The sequence below is a fragment of the Polyergus mexicanus genome, unplaced genomic scaffold (assembly GCF_030449975.1).
Source record: "Polyergus mexicanus isolate NDT 795.1 unplaced genomic scaffold, iyPolMexi1.0 SCAF_11, whole genome shotgun sequence".
Taxonomy (NCBI): domain Eukaryota; kingdom Metazoa; phylum Arthropoda; class Insecta; order Hymenoptera; family Formicidae; genus Polyergus; species Polyergus mexicanus.
Genome location: NW_027223331.1, coordinates 2,383,999 through 2,403,351, shown reverse-complemented (window position 1 = coordinate 2,403,351; position 19,353 = coordinate 2,383,999). Strand labels below are relative to the sequence as shown.

Below are 19,353 nucleotides of genomic sequence, written 5' to 3'. Positions count from 1 at the left end.
ATTATTTAAAAACAGAAAAAATAAATATTATTCATCTTTAATAGAAACAATGAATAAATAGTCCATCAATACCGTGACTTGTCAACATAAATAGAATATATATATATATATATATATATATATATATTTTTTTTTTTTTTAATTTAATAATTATATTAATATTTCTATTATATCATAAATTATTCTTAAGATTAAAAATATTAATTACATTCTTTTATCTAGTTTTTTATTCGTTACATTTTCTGTAGATTTTATTATATATTTATTCTTATACATAAAATCGTCAAGACAATCCAAGAACATGCAAATAATCAAACGTGTATCCATTGTTGCTGCGGAATCGGCGCTGTCTGTTTTAATACCCGGCTCGACATGCGTGCCACCCCACGAATGCACGCTAAGAGAGATGTTGAGCAAACAAATTTAATCAAGTACCCGACTATGTTACCGAGAAACGCGTATCAGCCTCACCAGCTAGAACCAAGCCGCTATCGGAAGCGGGTGAAAGGACGAAGTCACCTCCTCTGAGTGCCGATTTGTCTGATCGACGTGGGTATAGACAGTTGTCCGAAGTTTACAAAGTTTGCCGCACCGGATCAATGAGCAGCGATAACGAAAGATAATAGCGTAGGCGAAACTGTCGACGAGTGAATCTGCAACGTCAACTTTCAAGAAGCTTTCATTGGAAAAGCGAGAATCTTATCAACTTACAATAATTAAATAGAAAGGAGAATAGCTCCTTAACAAAGCGAATGTAAAAAGATGCCTCCAACTTCTCTAGATTAGAATTTATTTAACTTGTTTACTGCAGCAATTAAGATGAATAAATTTCACAAAAGTGCGCTATTTTAACAAAAAAAAATACAAGAAATTATAATTTTCTTTATCGAGCAACTAAAAAATAATTCATTATTTTATTAAATATTTAATTATACATATTGATTGACTATTCCTTGCCTTCTAAAGATGAATAATTCTCAGTGTTTTAAATAAATGTTTATATAAAAACTTTTAAGTTAAAGATATTTTATTTCATAAAATATAAAATATTATTTTATCAAATTAAATATTGTATAAGAAAAAAATATTTTTTAAATAATATGCGCATTTGTACAAAATGATACAACAGCAAAAAAAATCACGTTGATATCAACATACAAAAACCATTGAAATTTCTATTAAATAATATATGCATGCTCGTAGAGAACGGTGGAAAGATTAGAGATGTTAAAAAACCGATTTTTTTCTAATAGAAAAATATTTTTCTATCTATTGTATATTGTTACAATTATGTCCGTTAAACTAATATGAAATAAATCGCAAGGTTTGCTAATTGCATCACAGAATTGTTGCTAATTAATGCGAATATTATTAATATAAAATTACGTTATGTCAATCTTGGCTCGATGTTCATAGAAATTTCCAGAATGTTCGCGACAACTTGTGCGACTAATTATATGCATCAACTTATATGCAAGCCTTGTCCAAGTTCATCGTACGGGTCTTAGCACGTCTATAACAATTCACGCGGCTATGTTAACTCCTTCCACCTTGTCACATCTATTATCGACCACGTGTAAAAAGTAGACTTTGCAAGTTTCGATATATCTCTTCTACTTTTTCTATTTTATTATAAAAAATAAAAAAACATTTCGTTTTCAAACAAAACATAAATAATAATAATAAACTATATGATAACAAACTATATAATAATAAACTATATCATTTAATAAACAGAATGTTTATAATAATGAGAGAGAGAGAGAGAGAGAGGAAGAGAGAGAGGAAGAAGAGAAGATATATTAATTTCAAATATGTCAGATCGTCGAGAAAGTTTCAATAATTTCAAATAAAATATCTTCTTTCTAATTAATGTTTAACAAAATTTATGTTTGTATATTTTATTTATAAAATTAATAATTTATAAATAATTATATTGCACACGCAGAATTATTACTTCATTAGAAAATTTTATTCGCTTCCAATTATTTCACTATTAAAGCGTGGAATATATAAGTGAAATTTCAGTTAACTTGATTATTTTTTATATAATTATTTTAATCATTTTATCTATATTCAATCCACGAGAATGATACGTATTTTATTCATATCAATAGCTCGTGTAATGAATATTCAGTGCCATCAAATTTAATAAAAAGTTTGTTAAAATCTTAATCCCGAACGAGGCATTTGTTCAATGTACAATTTAGCTGTGTGTTAAACGAAATAATTATTAATGATAACGTATAATCACACGCAGAGTATCTCCCCTATCCGATATTAACTGACAAGAATAATCAACATATTGATAATATCGTTGAAAACATGAATGTTAATGAACATTTTGAAAATACAACTGTGCTCTCCGTGCTTACGTTCGGTTTTTCCAGTAATTTATTCAGCCGCGCTCTCGTAAAATATTGCGGGAAAATTTATTAACAAATACACGTAGGGTCTATTCAAAGTACCACAGTTACACAAATAATTGGGAAAATCCAATAAAATAATCTATTTTATCAGGGATCTGTAAACAATGTCGACTGATATCCAGCAATACAAAACTATATATTATGGTTTTTATAATATGCTATTGATATTTTTCTGTGTATGTGTTGTGTTCTATATAATGTAAAACTTCTTTAAAAGACTTATCAACATATAAAACTTTAAAAACTATCGTTTGGTGAATTATTTATACATTATTTCATTTATAAGATTAGTACTTATTTCAAAAAATTATTTCTCGTATCAAATAAATATTAAGATTTTTTTCTTGCGATAAAAATAATAAAAAATACTACAGATTATTTAATAGAACAGTAATCTATAGCTTTGTTTTCGAAGCCTTGCTAACGCATAGGTCAGTTGGTTAATCAATAGAAAGGCGCTTTTTATTTTCTCTACAGAATCATTGTAATTATATGTTTACTATGAAAGTATGTATTGTAATGATATAAAAAAATGAAAAACTTTATCTAAAAAAATATTATTCTCTGATTATTTTTCGCTTCTGAAAAGCATGGATCCTATTAATTTATAACATCTATGATTTCCGAAGACTTATTATTCTCTCAATGGGCACCGAACAAATTACGAATAATATATTCAAGCTGTCTTCGATTTTTCTCAAGTCGAAAGCGCGTTCCATTTTAATAAAAGTTGGCATTTATACTTCTCTGAAAAGAGGCTTCACTGTGAGCCCGATGACAGCAAAGTACAGGAGTACAGAAGTTTTTACAAAACATATAATGCCACAAATGGTTTCTCGGAGAAATGAAGATATATATAAATAAAATAAAAAAATATAAATGAAAAGTGTCTTTAACTGAAAAAGAATATGATTCCTTTCGATATGTGTTGCCTTAAATTTCACTAATTGTAAAATATGTGTACTCTAATCATCTTTTACCGAAATGAAATCGATGAATTTTGTAGATTTCGATAAATGAATTTTGTAGAAATCTTATTATATTCAATACCCCGCTGACATTCCTGCTTCATTATGATCACGCGAATTTTTGCCAGAACAATGATTGGCACGACATACGAAAAAAAAATGTCTGCTCGATACAAAAAGAGACGATAGATGCCTAAGAGAGTCATTCGTGCTGATCGTTGCTAACGGCAATGGCAGCATCATCAAAACACCCAGGCTATTCTTGTATTTCACGGTACTCGAGAGAACAATTCAACTCTTGTAGAGTATGTACAATTGCTGTAATGCGATTGAATTCAGATATGGTTATTAGACACGTTAATGTCCGTCATATAACTACGTGCTAAGTACAGTATAAGCTTCTGTCAAATAATATTAAAGTATTATCAGCGCAACTGTTTAATTGAACGCTTAATATAAAAGGGAGACTGAGAAAGAGAGCAGAAAATTTATTAAACAATAACTATATGTAATTTATAATTAAAAACTATGTTAGGAATGCAAAATTTCGTAAATAAACTTTATAAAGATTTTGATAGAAATAAGATTAATCGATGAAAATTGAAAATGTTGAAAAATTTTAACAATGTTTCTAACATAATATTATAAAGAGATTGACATTCACACAAAATAACCCTACTCTGCGCATATCTGAAACAGAATATGTCTTCAAGAATTACAAATATTCGAGTTTAAATATTCGCGTAAAATAGTTCCCGCCAATGGCATCGTTTAAAAAAAAGTAGTTGGCTTCGTGTAATTATCACTGACTTCTTTCCAAATGAGTGACGAAGATTGATTCGCCGACAGAAGAGTTTTATCTTTGAGAATTTCGAGCGTGATAAATTTTCATGTCTATAAACGAATTATGATTAAATGCAACTTCTCATATTACTGCATAATATTCTAATAATTGTATAAGAATTTAGAATAGCAAAGAAGCTTTTTCGGAATGAATGTATATTTTGATGAAACGAAATAACTAGAAAAATTTTCATGCAACACAAACAAATACGAGCGCGCTTTCAATCGCAATAATTATTATATATGTATAATTTTCTTATTATATAATAATGTATAAGTTTCTACTATAAATATATTTTATACATATTTTATAAATTATTTATATATTAAACTATATTTAATGATCATAGACTTAAATACGACAGATTTTAATTTTATTCAAATTTAATTGTTTTATTTTATATGTCATTATAAATTAGTAATATATTGTAATAAAATCTTTATTGCAATTTAGATTATTATAAGTGATGTATGTGTGCAGTACTTTTAATACAATATATCGAAGACGCACATAAGTATATTAGAATAGTATGTTAGAAATATTTTCATATCAAAATAATTATGTGCCTAGTCGCTTTTATAAAAAAAAAACCCTTTCTTTTTATAAAAGAAGAAATGACCACTCGTATAAAAACTCAAACGCTGCAGCAGTCACGTGCTGCAAGATAAAGCCGGGAAATTGAAGTTACCTAGCGAAGAGCGCTTCGGGGGATTAACGGTCGGATTACTTCGAGATAGATTAATCGCAATAAAGCTAATGTGGAAAAATGTATTATTTTTTTGAAAAACATTTTATTCGGCCAATTCGAATAAGAAAGACAAAAAAGAGATTTGAAAGTATGGAGTTGACTACTGCGATTATAAAAATGGCCGCGATGTAAAGAATAGCAAATCGATATAACGGCTTAAGCAATTTTCGAGCGGTAAAGTGCTTTTGCTTAAGCTATCTTTGAATGAGTAGAAATTTGCATCGTCGAAATTTCTTAATGAGCGACAATGAAGGACGATACGAATTAAAAGCTGTCAATTATGGTTTCGCGCGCGCGTTCTATTCCTTATATTTTTCGTATATTTTTATAAAAGTGTTAGTTTTCAGCAGCAGCGAAACATTTGAATCGATACTTACACTTTAAAGATGCATCAACAAGTAAATAAAGAAGCATTTAATCGTTATTTCGTTTCTCAAATTACATTCACCTGATTGCAACCGATGTTTCTTCAATATTGCCTTGAAAGATATGTTATTAGAGTTGAGAAAAAATGTAATATTTGTAAGGTAGATTTCATTTGGCGAATTAATTAACAAAATAATTTTATCATTTATCTTATTATTCCTCAAGCTTAACTTAATTATCAATTATTTCAATTAATTTTTATTAAATACGTGAAACGATTTTATACTAATTGTAAATGATAAAATGATTTTATTAATTACGTAATATAAAATGTAATTTTTATTATTGATTATTTTTGACGCGAATTCAACGTTTAATTTACGAGAAGTAGTTTTCACCGAAGTACTTTCTGATATCGTAAGCGCGGTTTTGGCCGCGGTAATTATTCGAATTTAATTAAAACTCGCATTCGAAGTGAGCTGCGCCCATGATGAAGTCATTAATTAAATCTAGGGGAGAATCGCGCGATACCTTAACGTTGTATATTGTATATGTATGCAGATATGTATGACAGATACGGACGAGGTCGTTATTGCAAGTTCACGAACTCCGTTATAACTTATAACTTTCAATGAATTCAGTTTCTTTTAGCAAAGCTGGAATTTTCTTTTCAAATTCGTCGTGTTACCAACTCTATCTTACTTCTGGCGTAGATGCATTTCCCCCCGGGAAAACTTCATTCGCGATTCAAGAGATATAATGTAATTCCGAAATAAAATTCCGTACTTCCTATCACCGACAAAATGAACGTGCAATTAACGAACGTGCTGAAATTTGCTATTCGCCTATTAAGAGTCACGAGGTAAAGGCCTCTTTGTAAGAAAATTATATTCACGAACAGAACCGCTCTGATCAATTTTGATTCCTTTCAGTATCATTCTTTACTGTAATAGATTTTAATTAAATAAAATTAATAAATTATATGTGTGATCAATTAAATGCTAAATACATATTTACTTTTGATCAAAAGGTAATTTCAAAGTTTCACCAATTTCTCTCTCACAAATTATGTTTTCAAAACGTATATATGTATGTAGTATGTGTATATATATATATATATATAATCTAACATATTTTTTATATCATTTTTAAATAAAAAGAAATGGATATTCTATATATTACATATCGTTATTGCGTTTTTAAAAATAATGTCTTATCACGCACAACGCAGTTATTTAAATGGTAAATACATATATGATATTAATAATTCATGTGGATATATTGTATATGTAATATTATAGGATCTCGGATATGAGATAAAAGACCAGCACGTTTAAAGAAGACATTTATTCAAATTGTTGCAGGAGCGATTTTTACCGAGGATCAAAAGGATAGCCCATCAGAGTTGGCGTTCAAGTACGCCATTTACAAGATCAACAAGGATAAGACTCTCCTGGCAAATACGACATTGGTTTACGACATACAATATGTGCCTAAAGACGACTCATTCCGCACGTCTAAAAAAGGTACGAATATAATAAACTAATAGAAGATAGAAGTAATATGAGAAATAGAAATAATGAGAAGTATTATGTTATAAGGGTAATATTAAATTTACACGAGCAGTTATCTATTGTATCTCCCTCGTGAGCTTATGTCAATAGAATTCGAGTGCAATTCTCTATATGAGAACGTATCGATAATCGGAATGATGATAAAGCATGACTTCATTGTCTAATACGAACCGATAGAATAGACGACAAGAGACCGACACTATCTGTAATATGCTTCCTTGCGTTAGTGTTACCTCTTAACTGGTTAGCTATCACAATTTTACAGCATATTCGGAATTACAAGTTAATGAAAAATATTCAAAATTGCGTCAAAGTCACTAACGAACAAAAAAATAATGATTAGGTTAGGTACAGGATAATAAAAGTTAATTTGTTAGAGCGTTAATTTTTAATTAATTGTGATTTGTAAACTCGCATTTACAAGATACGACATGATTTACGACGATGGTTTAGAAAGCAGTGACAGTAATTGATAACACAGCCAATTTAATATAGCGGATAATTGCAGTGTCATTTATTTTCCAAGCAAGTAACAAGTGTGTAATATTAAAATCTTTTTATCGTTTTACTTTTATCCTGAAAAATTTAATTAAAGATAAAGCAATAAGCCTTTTGAATACAGAAACAAATAATAAATTAAATAATTAATTTTAAATTGCTTGCTCCGGGGTTGCTTTGTTACCGAATGTTTTTTTTTTTTCTCTCTTTTCTTATATATTTCTTCTTGGCTGCTCTTCTATGCCGCAAGCACGAAAACACGGTTAATTATTATTTATTACGCTAATTAAACTATAACAGCCACTCAACAACTTTCACGACATTCTCAACAATATTTATCGTACATGACGTAAAACTTTTTATGTGTATTGCAAATGGGAATAATGCGGAAACTATGATTAAAGCTACGATCTGTTCAGCGTTCGAAAGTTGCGCGATCAAATTTACACACCACTCGTCGCAATAACACAATATCTGTTGCTAGTAATGGCATTGTTACTACACTTACACTACATTGACATCAACACTTATGTAAAATGGATCGCTATCGCAAAGATACGATGCTATATATATATTGTTAACAAATACTTGTATGCTTTGGTTCTCTAGTACAAATATTAATTTATATTACAAAATTCACAAAATTGAATAAACATACAAATTAAAATTATAGTTCCGTAAAGGACAATATTTATTCGAAAATATATCGACCTCTTATTGACTAATAATGCGATAAATTTCAGTAAAATGACACATATATGATATAGTGACGACTATTTATTGAAGTAAGTTTGCATAATAGATTCATTTGAGGAATTGAAGAGAAACGGAATGAAATTTACAAGTCGCGATATTTATGGGTAATATTACTGTAAATGTATTTGGAATCGCGAATATATTTAGCATTTAAAATTTTTCGTCTCCAATTTTCGATTATTCAAGTATAACTTATATTCGTTTCTTTTGACAGCGCGAATTAATATACAAGCCATCGAATCGAGTGATACAAATGAAAAGGCATCATCGACTGTTTGATAATAATAAGTATATTTCGAGCGTTCGCGCATATTTTATCCGCATGATTTATTTTAACAAAATCTATCGTGCAATCAAGTCAATAAGAGGATAATATATTTTCAAATATTACATTCTGCAGAATTTTAATTTTAACTCGAAAATATTTATTTGTATATCTATGTTATAGTATATGTTATAATATATACAAGATAGTAATCGCCTTAGAGCGTATTTTTGTACTATCTGTTAGCAAATGTAACATCATATCCCCGACAATTGTAATCCAAATTAATTATTAATAAACTGTTAATGTATATCGCGATTTTACATTCTTAAATCTCTCTCTTTGATTTTTATTTTAAAAACAAATAAATCGCGCGATAAATAGCTTGCTCGGATAAATAGCTATCGCCGCGATACATTTACGTATCATCTATGACGAGAGTTAATTAATCGCACAAACTGATAATCGCTAATTGTGTACAATGATCATAGCAAATTATCACGTTTAAGGGCTAGTTTAGAATATGACGTAAATTTATATCTTGCATGTGACGCCAGATGCGAAAATATAAATTAACATGTATTTAGTTCATGCAATTATAATTTACGCGATATAATTTGCTCGTGCATGTGAACTGGCGGTCGGGAATAGTGACGTAATACTGTATCTAGAACCAACAGATTAATTAATTAAATCTTTATATTAATGCGATCAAAAGACTGGCGGTTGGAGCGCGACGTGAATCTCATGTCGGTGCTCGTGCCTTTGACACGCGAGCTTAAAAGTTGGCAGGAAGCCTGGCGAAAGCAATTCAGTTAGCGCGGCCGGCTATAGCGTGAATTACAGAGCGAGAACGTCGCACGCGACATGGTGTAGCTTCAGATTTATGTAAAATAATACGAAACCGGATCGATTACGAGAGCCGAAACCATAACAGTGTCTCTCGCGCGATCGCGGACGCGAAAGATAAATCTCGCGCGACCGGCAACTCGGCTGGAAAGTTATGAATTTGCCGCGGGAGCCATGTCTCTCCGGAATGTGTTTTCTTAGAAAATTCTACATCGTATCGCGCGAAGATTCCAAATGTTTGATTTGTGTCAAACGGTTCTCAAGCGCTTCGCGAGCTTACGATAAAAACATTATTTTCTTGTCCGGAAGAAATAAATGTGTAGCCATATATAATTTAATAAATGTTAAATGTTGTAGAATAATCGACAAGAATCCGTACAATCAGCATTCGGTGAGATAAAATTTACAGTAACACAGAGAAGGCTCCGTAAATTGGAAAGAGCATATAGCTGGAGAACCGCGGATGTGTAGATAGAGCTCGTGAATATGATACAACGATTACACTCGAGCATTAAATTATTGAACTATCCAGGGAACACATAAAATTTTCTTCCCGAAGCACGGCAAAAGATCCTTAACCCACTAAACCAGCAAGATAAAAAAGATCACGATGAACCCGTGTTTATGTCGCGATTCCCAAGTTCACTGAAATGTCTCTCGAGAGTTTTTTATCTCTTTTTTTTTTTTTTAAAGGATGTCACAATATAAATAAAACTATAACAATAAAATTTAAATAAAGTTATATAAGTAAAATTTTTATAGGATTCCGTTAAAAGAAATGAGAGTGCGTGTTTCGTTTCTCTGTGAATAATTAAATATATCAAAGTACGTAATACATAATGCATAAATGTGATAAATGGATGTTATATTTATATCTTGATAGCAATGCTATCCCGCTACTTCACTGGTGACCATTTACACCCTCTTAGGCCATTCTTTAAGAAGAAAATATTCGATCATAAATATGTCTATGGAATCCCATTGTGCGTAACGCGAACCGACGCGCTCTTTCCTCCACGGAATGTTTGAAACGACATGAGGTGCGGCTGAAAAGATTGCTCAGCTTCCTTCTACTTTCGCGAACGGGGCTGAGCCGTGTCGAACCGCGCAACTTTCCCAACTTGTCTTTGGCGTTTACCCCGCGATAAATCTCCCATGCAAAAGAGGACGGAAAGATACGGGACCTGTACACATTTTCCCATCCCGCAAACATTGCACGAATTTAATGTTGCGTGCGCGCAAACTCGGCTGACTCGCCGGCTAATAGGCCGCGATGCATTCTAACTAAAAGCAATCGCAGCTCGCAGTCGTTGTTATCCTCACTCTAATGTGTCCACGATTTGGATTTTCTCGTGCGAAAATTTTCAAATGGATTGACACTCCAAAATATTTATTCCGTTGAGGCAAAAGACATTAGAGAGATATTTGCGTATCCCAGGGATTTCCGAATGAAAAGGTTAAAACGCTTTTGATATTTTTTTGATGATTAAAATAAGCATATCTTTGTACAGAAAAATCATATACAGAAATTCTCTAATTCGTATTAGTTGTTTGTTTTATTTTTGCTTTTAACTCTATTAACGCAATTTCTCTACATTGGAATTTCCGATGAAATAAATGAATACGATGTTTTCGTACATTTCGGTCTTATATCGAGCCAGAGAGCTTTTAAATATAAAAGAACTGCATCTTACAAAAGCTTTTAGACACGTCCTGTAAAATTTATCTCTGAGAAAATTGTTACTTATACGTATTCTTTATTTTCTCCAATGTCTGTTGCGTCGGTGCAAGGAATAGACTCGGCAGGAAATTGAATTCGAGAAAATCCTCTATGCATTTCTGAGTGCATCTGGTAAGGATTACGAGGTATTGTGACGTATTACTGAACAACCGAGTGAAGCGCGAGTTAATCGATTGTCAAGGCAACTACTTGCTCAGCACAATATCCGGTGAAGCAATACAGATGAAAGCAAGGTGATCATTGTCTTTCTTCCTAGCTATTTATATAAGATACAATAATTTTAACATACCGTCATAGATATTTTATTACTACTTTTATCTCACTTTAAGTGAATTTTTACGTTTGCTTAGTTTTAACGAAATTTTACTTGAAAAAATTAAAGATGCAGTATTTAATTTTGTAAAGCACGACAGTGTGTAAGAATTCAATAAATTAGTAATAGCAAAACTGAAAAAAATTAATTTTAATTTTTAATCACTAAAAATATGATACTTCGACGCAATATCGAAAATTAATAACAAAAGATTTTAAAATAGAAGTTCATATTTTTTTGCTATGCCCAAGAAAAATTTTCTTCCCCCTAGCATCGTCGGATGCACGGCACAAATTTCGTTTCAACTTCTCACTTTGTGAGGAGAAATGAAAGTTACTTTTGCGATAGGAAGTGCAAGGATTTTTTATTAATTTTTCTTCATACTAAAAAAATATTGTCGACTCTTATGCACGTTGTAGAGACGAGACTTGGCGCAAATTTCGTTTCAAGTTGCGTCGTAGGTATAATTTCGTTCGGGTCACTGCGAAAGTGGAAAACAAAGGAAGATAGAAATCGGAAGGGACCTAAACCAAGGAAATTGATTGGATAACTTTAAGGAGCGGCAGCCCCCGAGTCAACGAAGCGGAACACTTTAATGGAAGATTCCATTTTCTAGAGGACTAGAAATGCCGTGCAGCTAACCAAATGACGATTATTTTGCCGGATTTTATTTTTCCGCGTTCACGCAGAAAAGCACCGCGCGCGCGTGTTGCACTCGTAATCCTAATAAACAACCCCATCCCACCCCATTCCTTTCTCTCGGTCACTCCCTTAACGGCTTTGCGACGACTTTTTAAAAGGATTTACAACCCATCATTATCAGTCAGTTTAATTCATTGATAACTCAAACTGCCACATACCCTCGTACGCAAAAGTTTCGCGGGCATACGAGCGCACAAAGCTGCTTACGTAACTTTTAATGACGAAACTAACGAGATAGGATGTTTACCGGATCCTTCATCCGTATTACGACGATAATCGTAGGGAAACCGCGGAATTTTGTGGCGTTTGCATTAATTAGTTTTTTGGGGCACAAAAAACTAACTTACGCAAACGTAAACTTGTATCAAATTAGATTAAATTTTTTGTCAACAAGAGGAATTTACGAAGGATATAATTTATGAACTAAATCTTTGTAAGTCAGATTACTTATTAAAATAATGCAAAATAAGATACACTTTTTTTCGCTCTAACAATTACGTGTGAAAATATCGAAATCAAATGATCAAATGTGATCTTTTCCTTAATTAAAAAACGTTTATATTCTTTATTCCAAATAATAAATATAATTGATAAAATATGATTATCTTTTTAAACGAAGGTAATCGTTCAAAGTGATTATTGATTTAACGGGACGTCTGGAGCAATTAAAATACAAAGGGAGGACATTTTTAAGACCGCCGTACAGATCGCCTTCTTAATTACGATAATTCGCAAAATTGTGGGAGATGATCGCGCCGTATATTATGTCGAGCTATAAAAGACATGACGAAGCTTCGGTACGGTTCTTTGTGCGGAAACTGCCACGCTCATTATCCACAAAATGGATAAGCGCCGGTTCGTTAAACAAAAGTGCGATATCGTAACGAGGCAACGATTCTTATTTACTCTCGTCGAGCGAAGCATTCGATTTAATCAACGACAGAGCAGCGCGATGGGAAATTTCGCTACCGCGCATTCGACGAAATAGCGCGTTCGGCAACGTATTTGTCGACGTCTTTTTCACAAACCCTCCGCTCCCCCCTCCCCCCCCCCATTCTGACAATTTAATCAGACGTATCCGAACAAGCGTTTCCGCGCGAAATAGCGGTTTTCTCAAGAGCTAAGCGAGCGCGCAACTCTCAATAATATCCCTTTATTATCGAGATAAGGGAGAATGTCTCGGATCCAACTTCTGTATACGTGTGAATCGCGCGTTTCGAAATTTGCGATATTTATTTCGAATGGTATATATGTGTGCGTCATTATGCGGCAATAAAACAGATTAAAATGAAGCAGCAATGAAAGAATCATTATCGCAACCTATCTCTAAATAATAATAATATAGTATAGTAAAAATTTTATATAAAAAATGAGAGACAGAGAGAGAGAGAGAGAGAGAGAGAGAGAGAGAGAGAGAAAGATCAAATACATTTAATCGCTTTCCTTCTTTTTTGTTTCTTTCTTTTTTCTTCCTTTAGCGATCTTTCAAAAAATTCCTGTTCCATTAAAATTATTAGATCTATTTCTCTGGGCATGAAAAGAAGCGTAAATCTACTTTAGTCTACTTTATCTATGTAATTCAACGCTATTGCCACGATAATTGTTTCACTTCGTTATCATCTCTTTATATTAACGATTAGCTATTACGAGAAATGACGGAATATTTTTAGTTAAATAATAAATTATTTTATTAAAAAAAAACAAATTAAAAAAATACATATAATATTATGTATATGCTAATTATAAATAATTTAGTTTTGTATATCATCTATTACTGTGTAAGTGTTTCAATAAAATCGTTTATTAATTAAATTAGCAGTCTTTCTGTAAACAAAAATGCGATAAAATGAAAAGGTTAATTCCGTAAAGACGTACGGTGTTTGTGATATGCCGTAACGTGAGTAGAATACAGTGAATCCGCGAGCCATGATTCCCAGCAGAAAACAAAGAAATGCTTGTGAATAATTCAGGATATCGCGATAAAACCCAACCAGCGATTTCTTAGACGCAGAAATAGTACTACCAAAATCCAACTTATCTATTCTTCGATTCGGCTCGCTCTTATAAGCGCGTGCCAGGAATAATCTGCGATGTAAGGGAGAATAACGACGCTGTTCAAAGAGCTCGCCCTTTTTAAGTATAATGAATATGAAAGTTGAGACGTTAAAGGACTGTATCTCAATTCACCGTCTATTCATCGCGGAATGCATAGATTGAAAGCTCATAAATTGTACGTCGATCTTTCTTCGATAAAAATTATTCGTTGCACGTTGTTTCGTTGTATTGTGTTCCAAACATATTATTTGATCGTGTTTCTGCAATTTGCGTTTACATTTGCTTCATTTTCAACATGTTGGTCACATTTTAATTTTTATAATGGATAAATGTACAACATAAATAATCGTACGTTGGTATTGGTTTTCTGTATTGGTATGTTACTCGATTACAGCAAACTGCTTGCAAATTGCACTTTCTGAGTTGATTAAACTCTAATTCAAATTACAGTTTACAGATAAATTTAATTATTGGATCTGGCAATAAAAGTAGAAAATTAATGAAATGTATAATCTATAAACAACAACAACAATAAAATATTCTCATTAAATTATACATTAAATTGTCCGAAAAATTAATGCTTATTGAAGAAGATTTGTTTTAATTTATCATATGTTTTTTATATATATTTTGCGTTACACATAATCTGTAATGTATATTTATACAAACTCTTAAAATTTTTATGCCATTATTTTCTATCGAATTTGTTCGCGACGAAACATCCAATAAAGGTAATCGATTGTTTTAAAATTTCTTTAGATGTATCTTTTTTTTAAAACAGCAATAATATCATGCACCATTATATGGAAGAATAGTAGCGAGGATCCCTCACAAAAATGTCTATCGTCGATTTACCAAAAGCTTTCGCTGATACAGAACTTCTAAGTGCGCTTCATCTAGAAATATGAAATCGACGTGTCAGAGGCAGTCGTTCTCCAATATCCGTTTTAGCACGCCCCTGTGCCCCCATTGACATCTTCCTCGTCTATCTCGTGGTATCATTGTCATATTCGTCTATACAATATATATTTATTCTTAATAGTTTAAATTAATAGTTTAAATTGACTAAAAATACGTACTTTATGATAGCCTATATTAAAATATTTAATATCTGTGAAGAATTTAGCGAAAAAAACGATCAAAATATCTATTAGCTTAAATTTTTAATTTAAGCTTTTCTTTTAGTAAAATCCAAACATGAATCAGTTTAACGTAAAAAATATTATATATGTGTTAGGCTTTTAAATATATACAACAACATTCTTTTAACATTAAATATAAAATTTTTTAGAGCATTTATAATTTTGTGATTGCAGCCTGCAAGCAATTATCCAGGTCGGTACAAGGTATCTTCGGGCCATCCGACCCACTTTTAGGCGCTCACATACAAAGCATATGCGAGGCATTGGACGTCCCTCATCTCGAAGCACGGGTCGATTTCGAGCCAACTTTTAAGGAGTTCAGCATTAACCTATATCCCGCTCCAGATAATCTTAACAAAGCGTTCAAGGACCTCATGTCCTTCCTAAACTGGACCAGAGTGGCCATTATCTATGAAGAGGATTACGGTAAGTGGAGAACAATATGTATACCATATAAATGTACATTCGAGAAGAAAATGCTGCGGAAATTCTTTGCATTCGAGTAAACTCGTGTATACATATACATATGTTCGACGATCTTAACACGAGAGTATTTCATTCAATTTCCTCTTAATATCTTTTTTAAATCCGCGCATTTTATTTTATATTTAATAATAAAAAATGTACCGCTTGACGTACCGCAAGCGCGAACATGCGGACAATATCAACAACATCAGTGGCCGAGCTGAAAGATTTCCAGACCACGAAAACCAACTCGTTTTGCAACCGGCACTTCGTGTCCAAAACGCGGATGCTACTCTATAGATATTTGCGGAAGAGGCGATCCTCTTTTTTTCTCGTTAGCACTGCGGTAGCGCGCTTATTCTGACTGCGGTCAACGCGGTTTATTACGCAAACGTTTGTAGTCTTTTTTTTTCTTTTTTTTTTCTCTCGCAGAGTCGGAATGATGCGTCCCTATGCAAATAGAACGTCGGAATCAGACGCCGGAAGTGAACGCCGCCCCCGCCGCCGGAATGTCAGCCTGTCATACGCACACGGAAGTAACCGCGTTTACATACGATGATGTAAACTCGCGATCTCGCCCGTTCCGAAACGAGATTGCTCCCTCGCCCACGTTTTGCCGCCAACTTAACCCCCGTGGTGTCCTCTTGGCGCCCATTTCCATCCCGCGACGGTCTGGCACCATACGCGACATCGAAATTCCGCGACGCGCCGTTGACGTATATCTATACGCCGCAGTCATCGGCCATTTCCATTCTTTCCGAATCGCATTAGTATATTTTAACAATCGCCATCCCGAGATAATGTATGAATTTGCTCACTCTCGTCTATATCCGAAAAGACGTATTTGCATTGATTTGTCTGCCGAGTAGAAAAATTCAACGATTATATTGTCGCAGTAAATCTAAAAATTCAAAGAGGAAATTTATTGATTCGATTTTCGAGAAAATACGAGGAAGTTTTGCGATTTTTTAAAAATAAAAAGAACTCATAATTCAATCGAGCGTTAATGTGACTATTTTGTATCACATTCTTGATATTTTAAGGATTAATAATGGGTATCACGCGCGCGTGTCCACCATATATATTTTCGAGACAAATCCTTCCTTTCGCAGTTTCAGCGAGGAACAAAATAAAAAGTCTCCGATCTTATTTTCCCTAAATTGCCGTTCTTGATTGAACGATGTAACGTGGTGTATAACAAAAGCACGAAGTAGGACCTTGCCGTTAGCGATAAAACGAGAGGAAATGGAAAGAGCGCGTCTTTTTTTGCACTGGTCCCCGGATGTCTATAACTCGCCATAAATTCACGACGAAGGGAGAAGATGTGGTAAGATGTTTCAAAATTCCTCGTCCGTGAAAGCGTGCGCTTCGAAAGTGCCTCGCGACTATAGCTCGGTCCAGGGAAATGTAACATTCCCGCATCCCAGTACCGCCTAAATATTCATCAGTCGGGTAAATCCGCCTTTCACGACCTCGTTAAAACTTCAACGTGCGAAGATAGTCAGTCACTTAAACGCCATTAAATATTAAACAATCTCAATGTCAATCGGGAAACAATACAATTTGCAATTTCAATGTTTGTAATAATTTGTAAAATTTTTCTGATAATTTAATGTATTTAATCAACGAGTCTCAGATATGACGAGACCCGCTGCGATATTTTGAATAAACCTCTTGAATACTTTGTAGATTTGGAGAGTTGCCCTGCCTCGCGCCCACTGTCATTTAGTTATTTATAACTGTCTAGTGTTTCGCAGTTCGTTAAAACTTTATCGGCTGTAAAAAGTTCCGTTTTTCGGGACCGTAAAATAATGGATGGTTGAAAGCGACGGCTCATGCCAATGTGCGTAAATTCGAGGCGTAAATACTTGTTGTGTACGATAAAGGGACACATGAAACTATTAAAATCACTTTTAATTTTCATTGATTAAATTTTTGAGAGAAACATGTTTTATATAGAGTGTCCAAAAATATATTTTAACACTTTATCGTTCAAGTGAACACAGCTGCGATATTCACTTATAATATAATTAGACTCACACATTTGCTGCTTTCTCGTAAAAGTTTGAAATGTGCTGAATTAAATTATTATTATATTATTTGACCTAGTATGAAATAAGAGACATTTTATAAATCTATTAAATGTTCGAATAATATTATGAAACTTTTTAAATAAATTATGTCTTCCTGGATTTTATAAATTTTTGTTAGATTGTAAATAACAGATTCTCGGATTCGCTATTTTTCAAGAATTTTGAATTTTTCAGTAATAATAACATATGTAGCAGAACTGTTATTCCAATGATATTTGAAAATTTGCAAACATTATCTACATTGCCATTGCGTTCATGATTGCAACGAGATCAAAAGAAATCTTGCGTATAACGTTATCGTTAATGATAGGTAGAACGAACTGTTTCATTTTTCCAGAATTTTTTCTCGCTTTATGTACTCTACGTATCGTTGTGCGATGCCATAAATTCTCAAATATAGCACTGCATGTAGTTACTGTTATCTACAGAGTTAATTTTGTAAACCGGTCTACTCTGCATGATCATCCTATTTTTCATTTTACACATTTCTTGAACATGGTACTCTAAATGTGCTTTTATGTACAAAGTACCCTATGACCTTCATTATAATCTTTTATTATTCCAGATATCTTTTATTCCGCTCCTTTATTCCAGATTCTACTTATATAATTATTTTAATTTAATGAATATTAATTAAATATATATTAATTTTTTTAAATTTGATAAATTAAATCTGAATGCGCAAAAAAATAAATAATAACATTTTTGTCATTTAACTACGTCTCTTAATAGTTTTATTCTTTTGTTTCCAATCGCTCGTAATATTTGTTGCTATTCCTGTACCGAAGATGTCAATATCAATTTGATCAAAAAGAGCATCGTTGAAATTAAGATCTTGCATTCTAGAGTATCTGGTAAACAAGCGCGCAGAAAAAATACGTATGCAAATAACTGTAATTACTCAATTCGTTCCGCAAGTGAAGTTTACCATTTTTTAATTTTACGTTTTGTAGAATATCAACCTTCTCGTGCAGATTACGCTCGTTAACGCGTCGAGAGATTTATCCTCTGCCTCCCTTTAGCTGTTTATCGATCCTCTTTTTGCCGCCGCTCTATTCGTCACGACAGTTACGAGGGAGTAATTAGCGAGCTCAAAGTTGGCAGCACCTATCTGAGTATGTCCGAGAAGTCTCTTTTAGAAATAGGGAAAAGTAAAAGTTACGCCGAGAATCTTGCAACTTTGTCAAAGATTTGTATCTTTTAGTAAAGCCAAGAGAGAAGATCCGCCGCTTGGCAATTTCCGAAACGTAATCTGCCGAATCCATTTAGATGGTAACATTTTTTTCTCTTGTTCGTTTCTTTCATAAAGACCTATTTTACCGATAAAAGTACATATTTTATGCCAATGGGGTTTTAAATTATTCAACTGTCATATTTATAATTGAATAATTCTGCATTACTTTCCAAAATTGAAACGAGGAAACGAGAAAAGAGAGAGAGAAAGAAAGAGACAAAAGAAATCAGTCAGACTACGATTAAAGTTAACCAATGTTGATGAAGTCAGAAGAATGAACGGAACAAATGTAACCGCATGTAACGAATTCT

At 32.7% G+C, this 19,353-nt stretch overlaps 1 protein-coding gene across 5 annotated transcripts in view; it reads left to right on the top strand.

Moving 5' to 3' along the window:
• LOC138937439 (glutamate receptor ionotropic, kainate 2) overlaps positions 1 to 19,353 on the top strand; it is a 129,875-nt gene that overhangs the window by 69,794 nt on the left and 40,728 nt on the right. For all 5 annotated transcript variants that reach the window (XM_070303740.1, XM_070303737.1, XM_070303736.1 and 2 more), the window contains exons 3-4: positions 6,720 to 6,881; positions 15,425 to 15,676. In XM_070303740.1, coding sequence (XP_070159841.1) covers positions 6,720 to 6,881; positions 15,425 to 15,676 — 414 coding nt within the window. The remainder of the gene's footprint in view (positions 1 to 6,719; positions 6,882 to 15,424; positions 15,677 to 19,353) is intronic.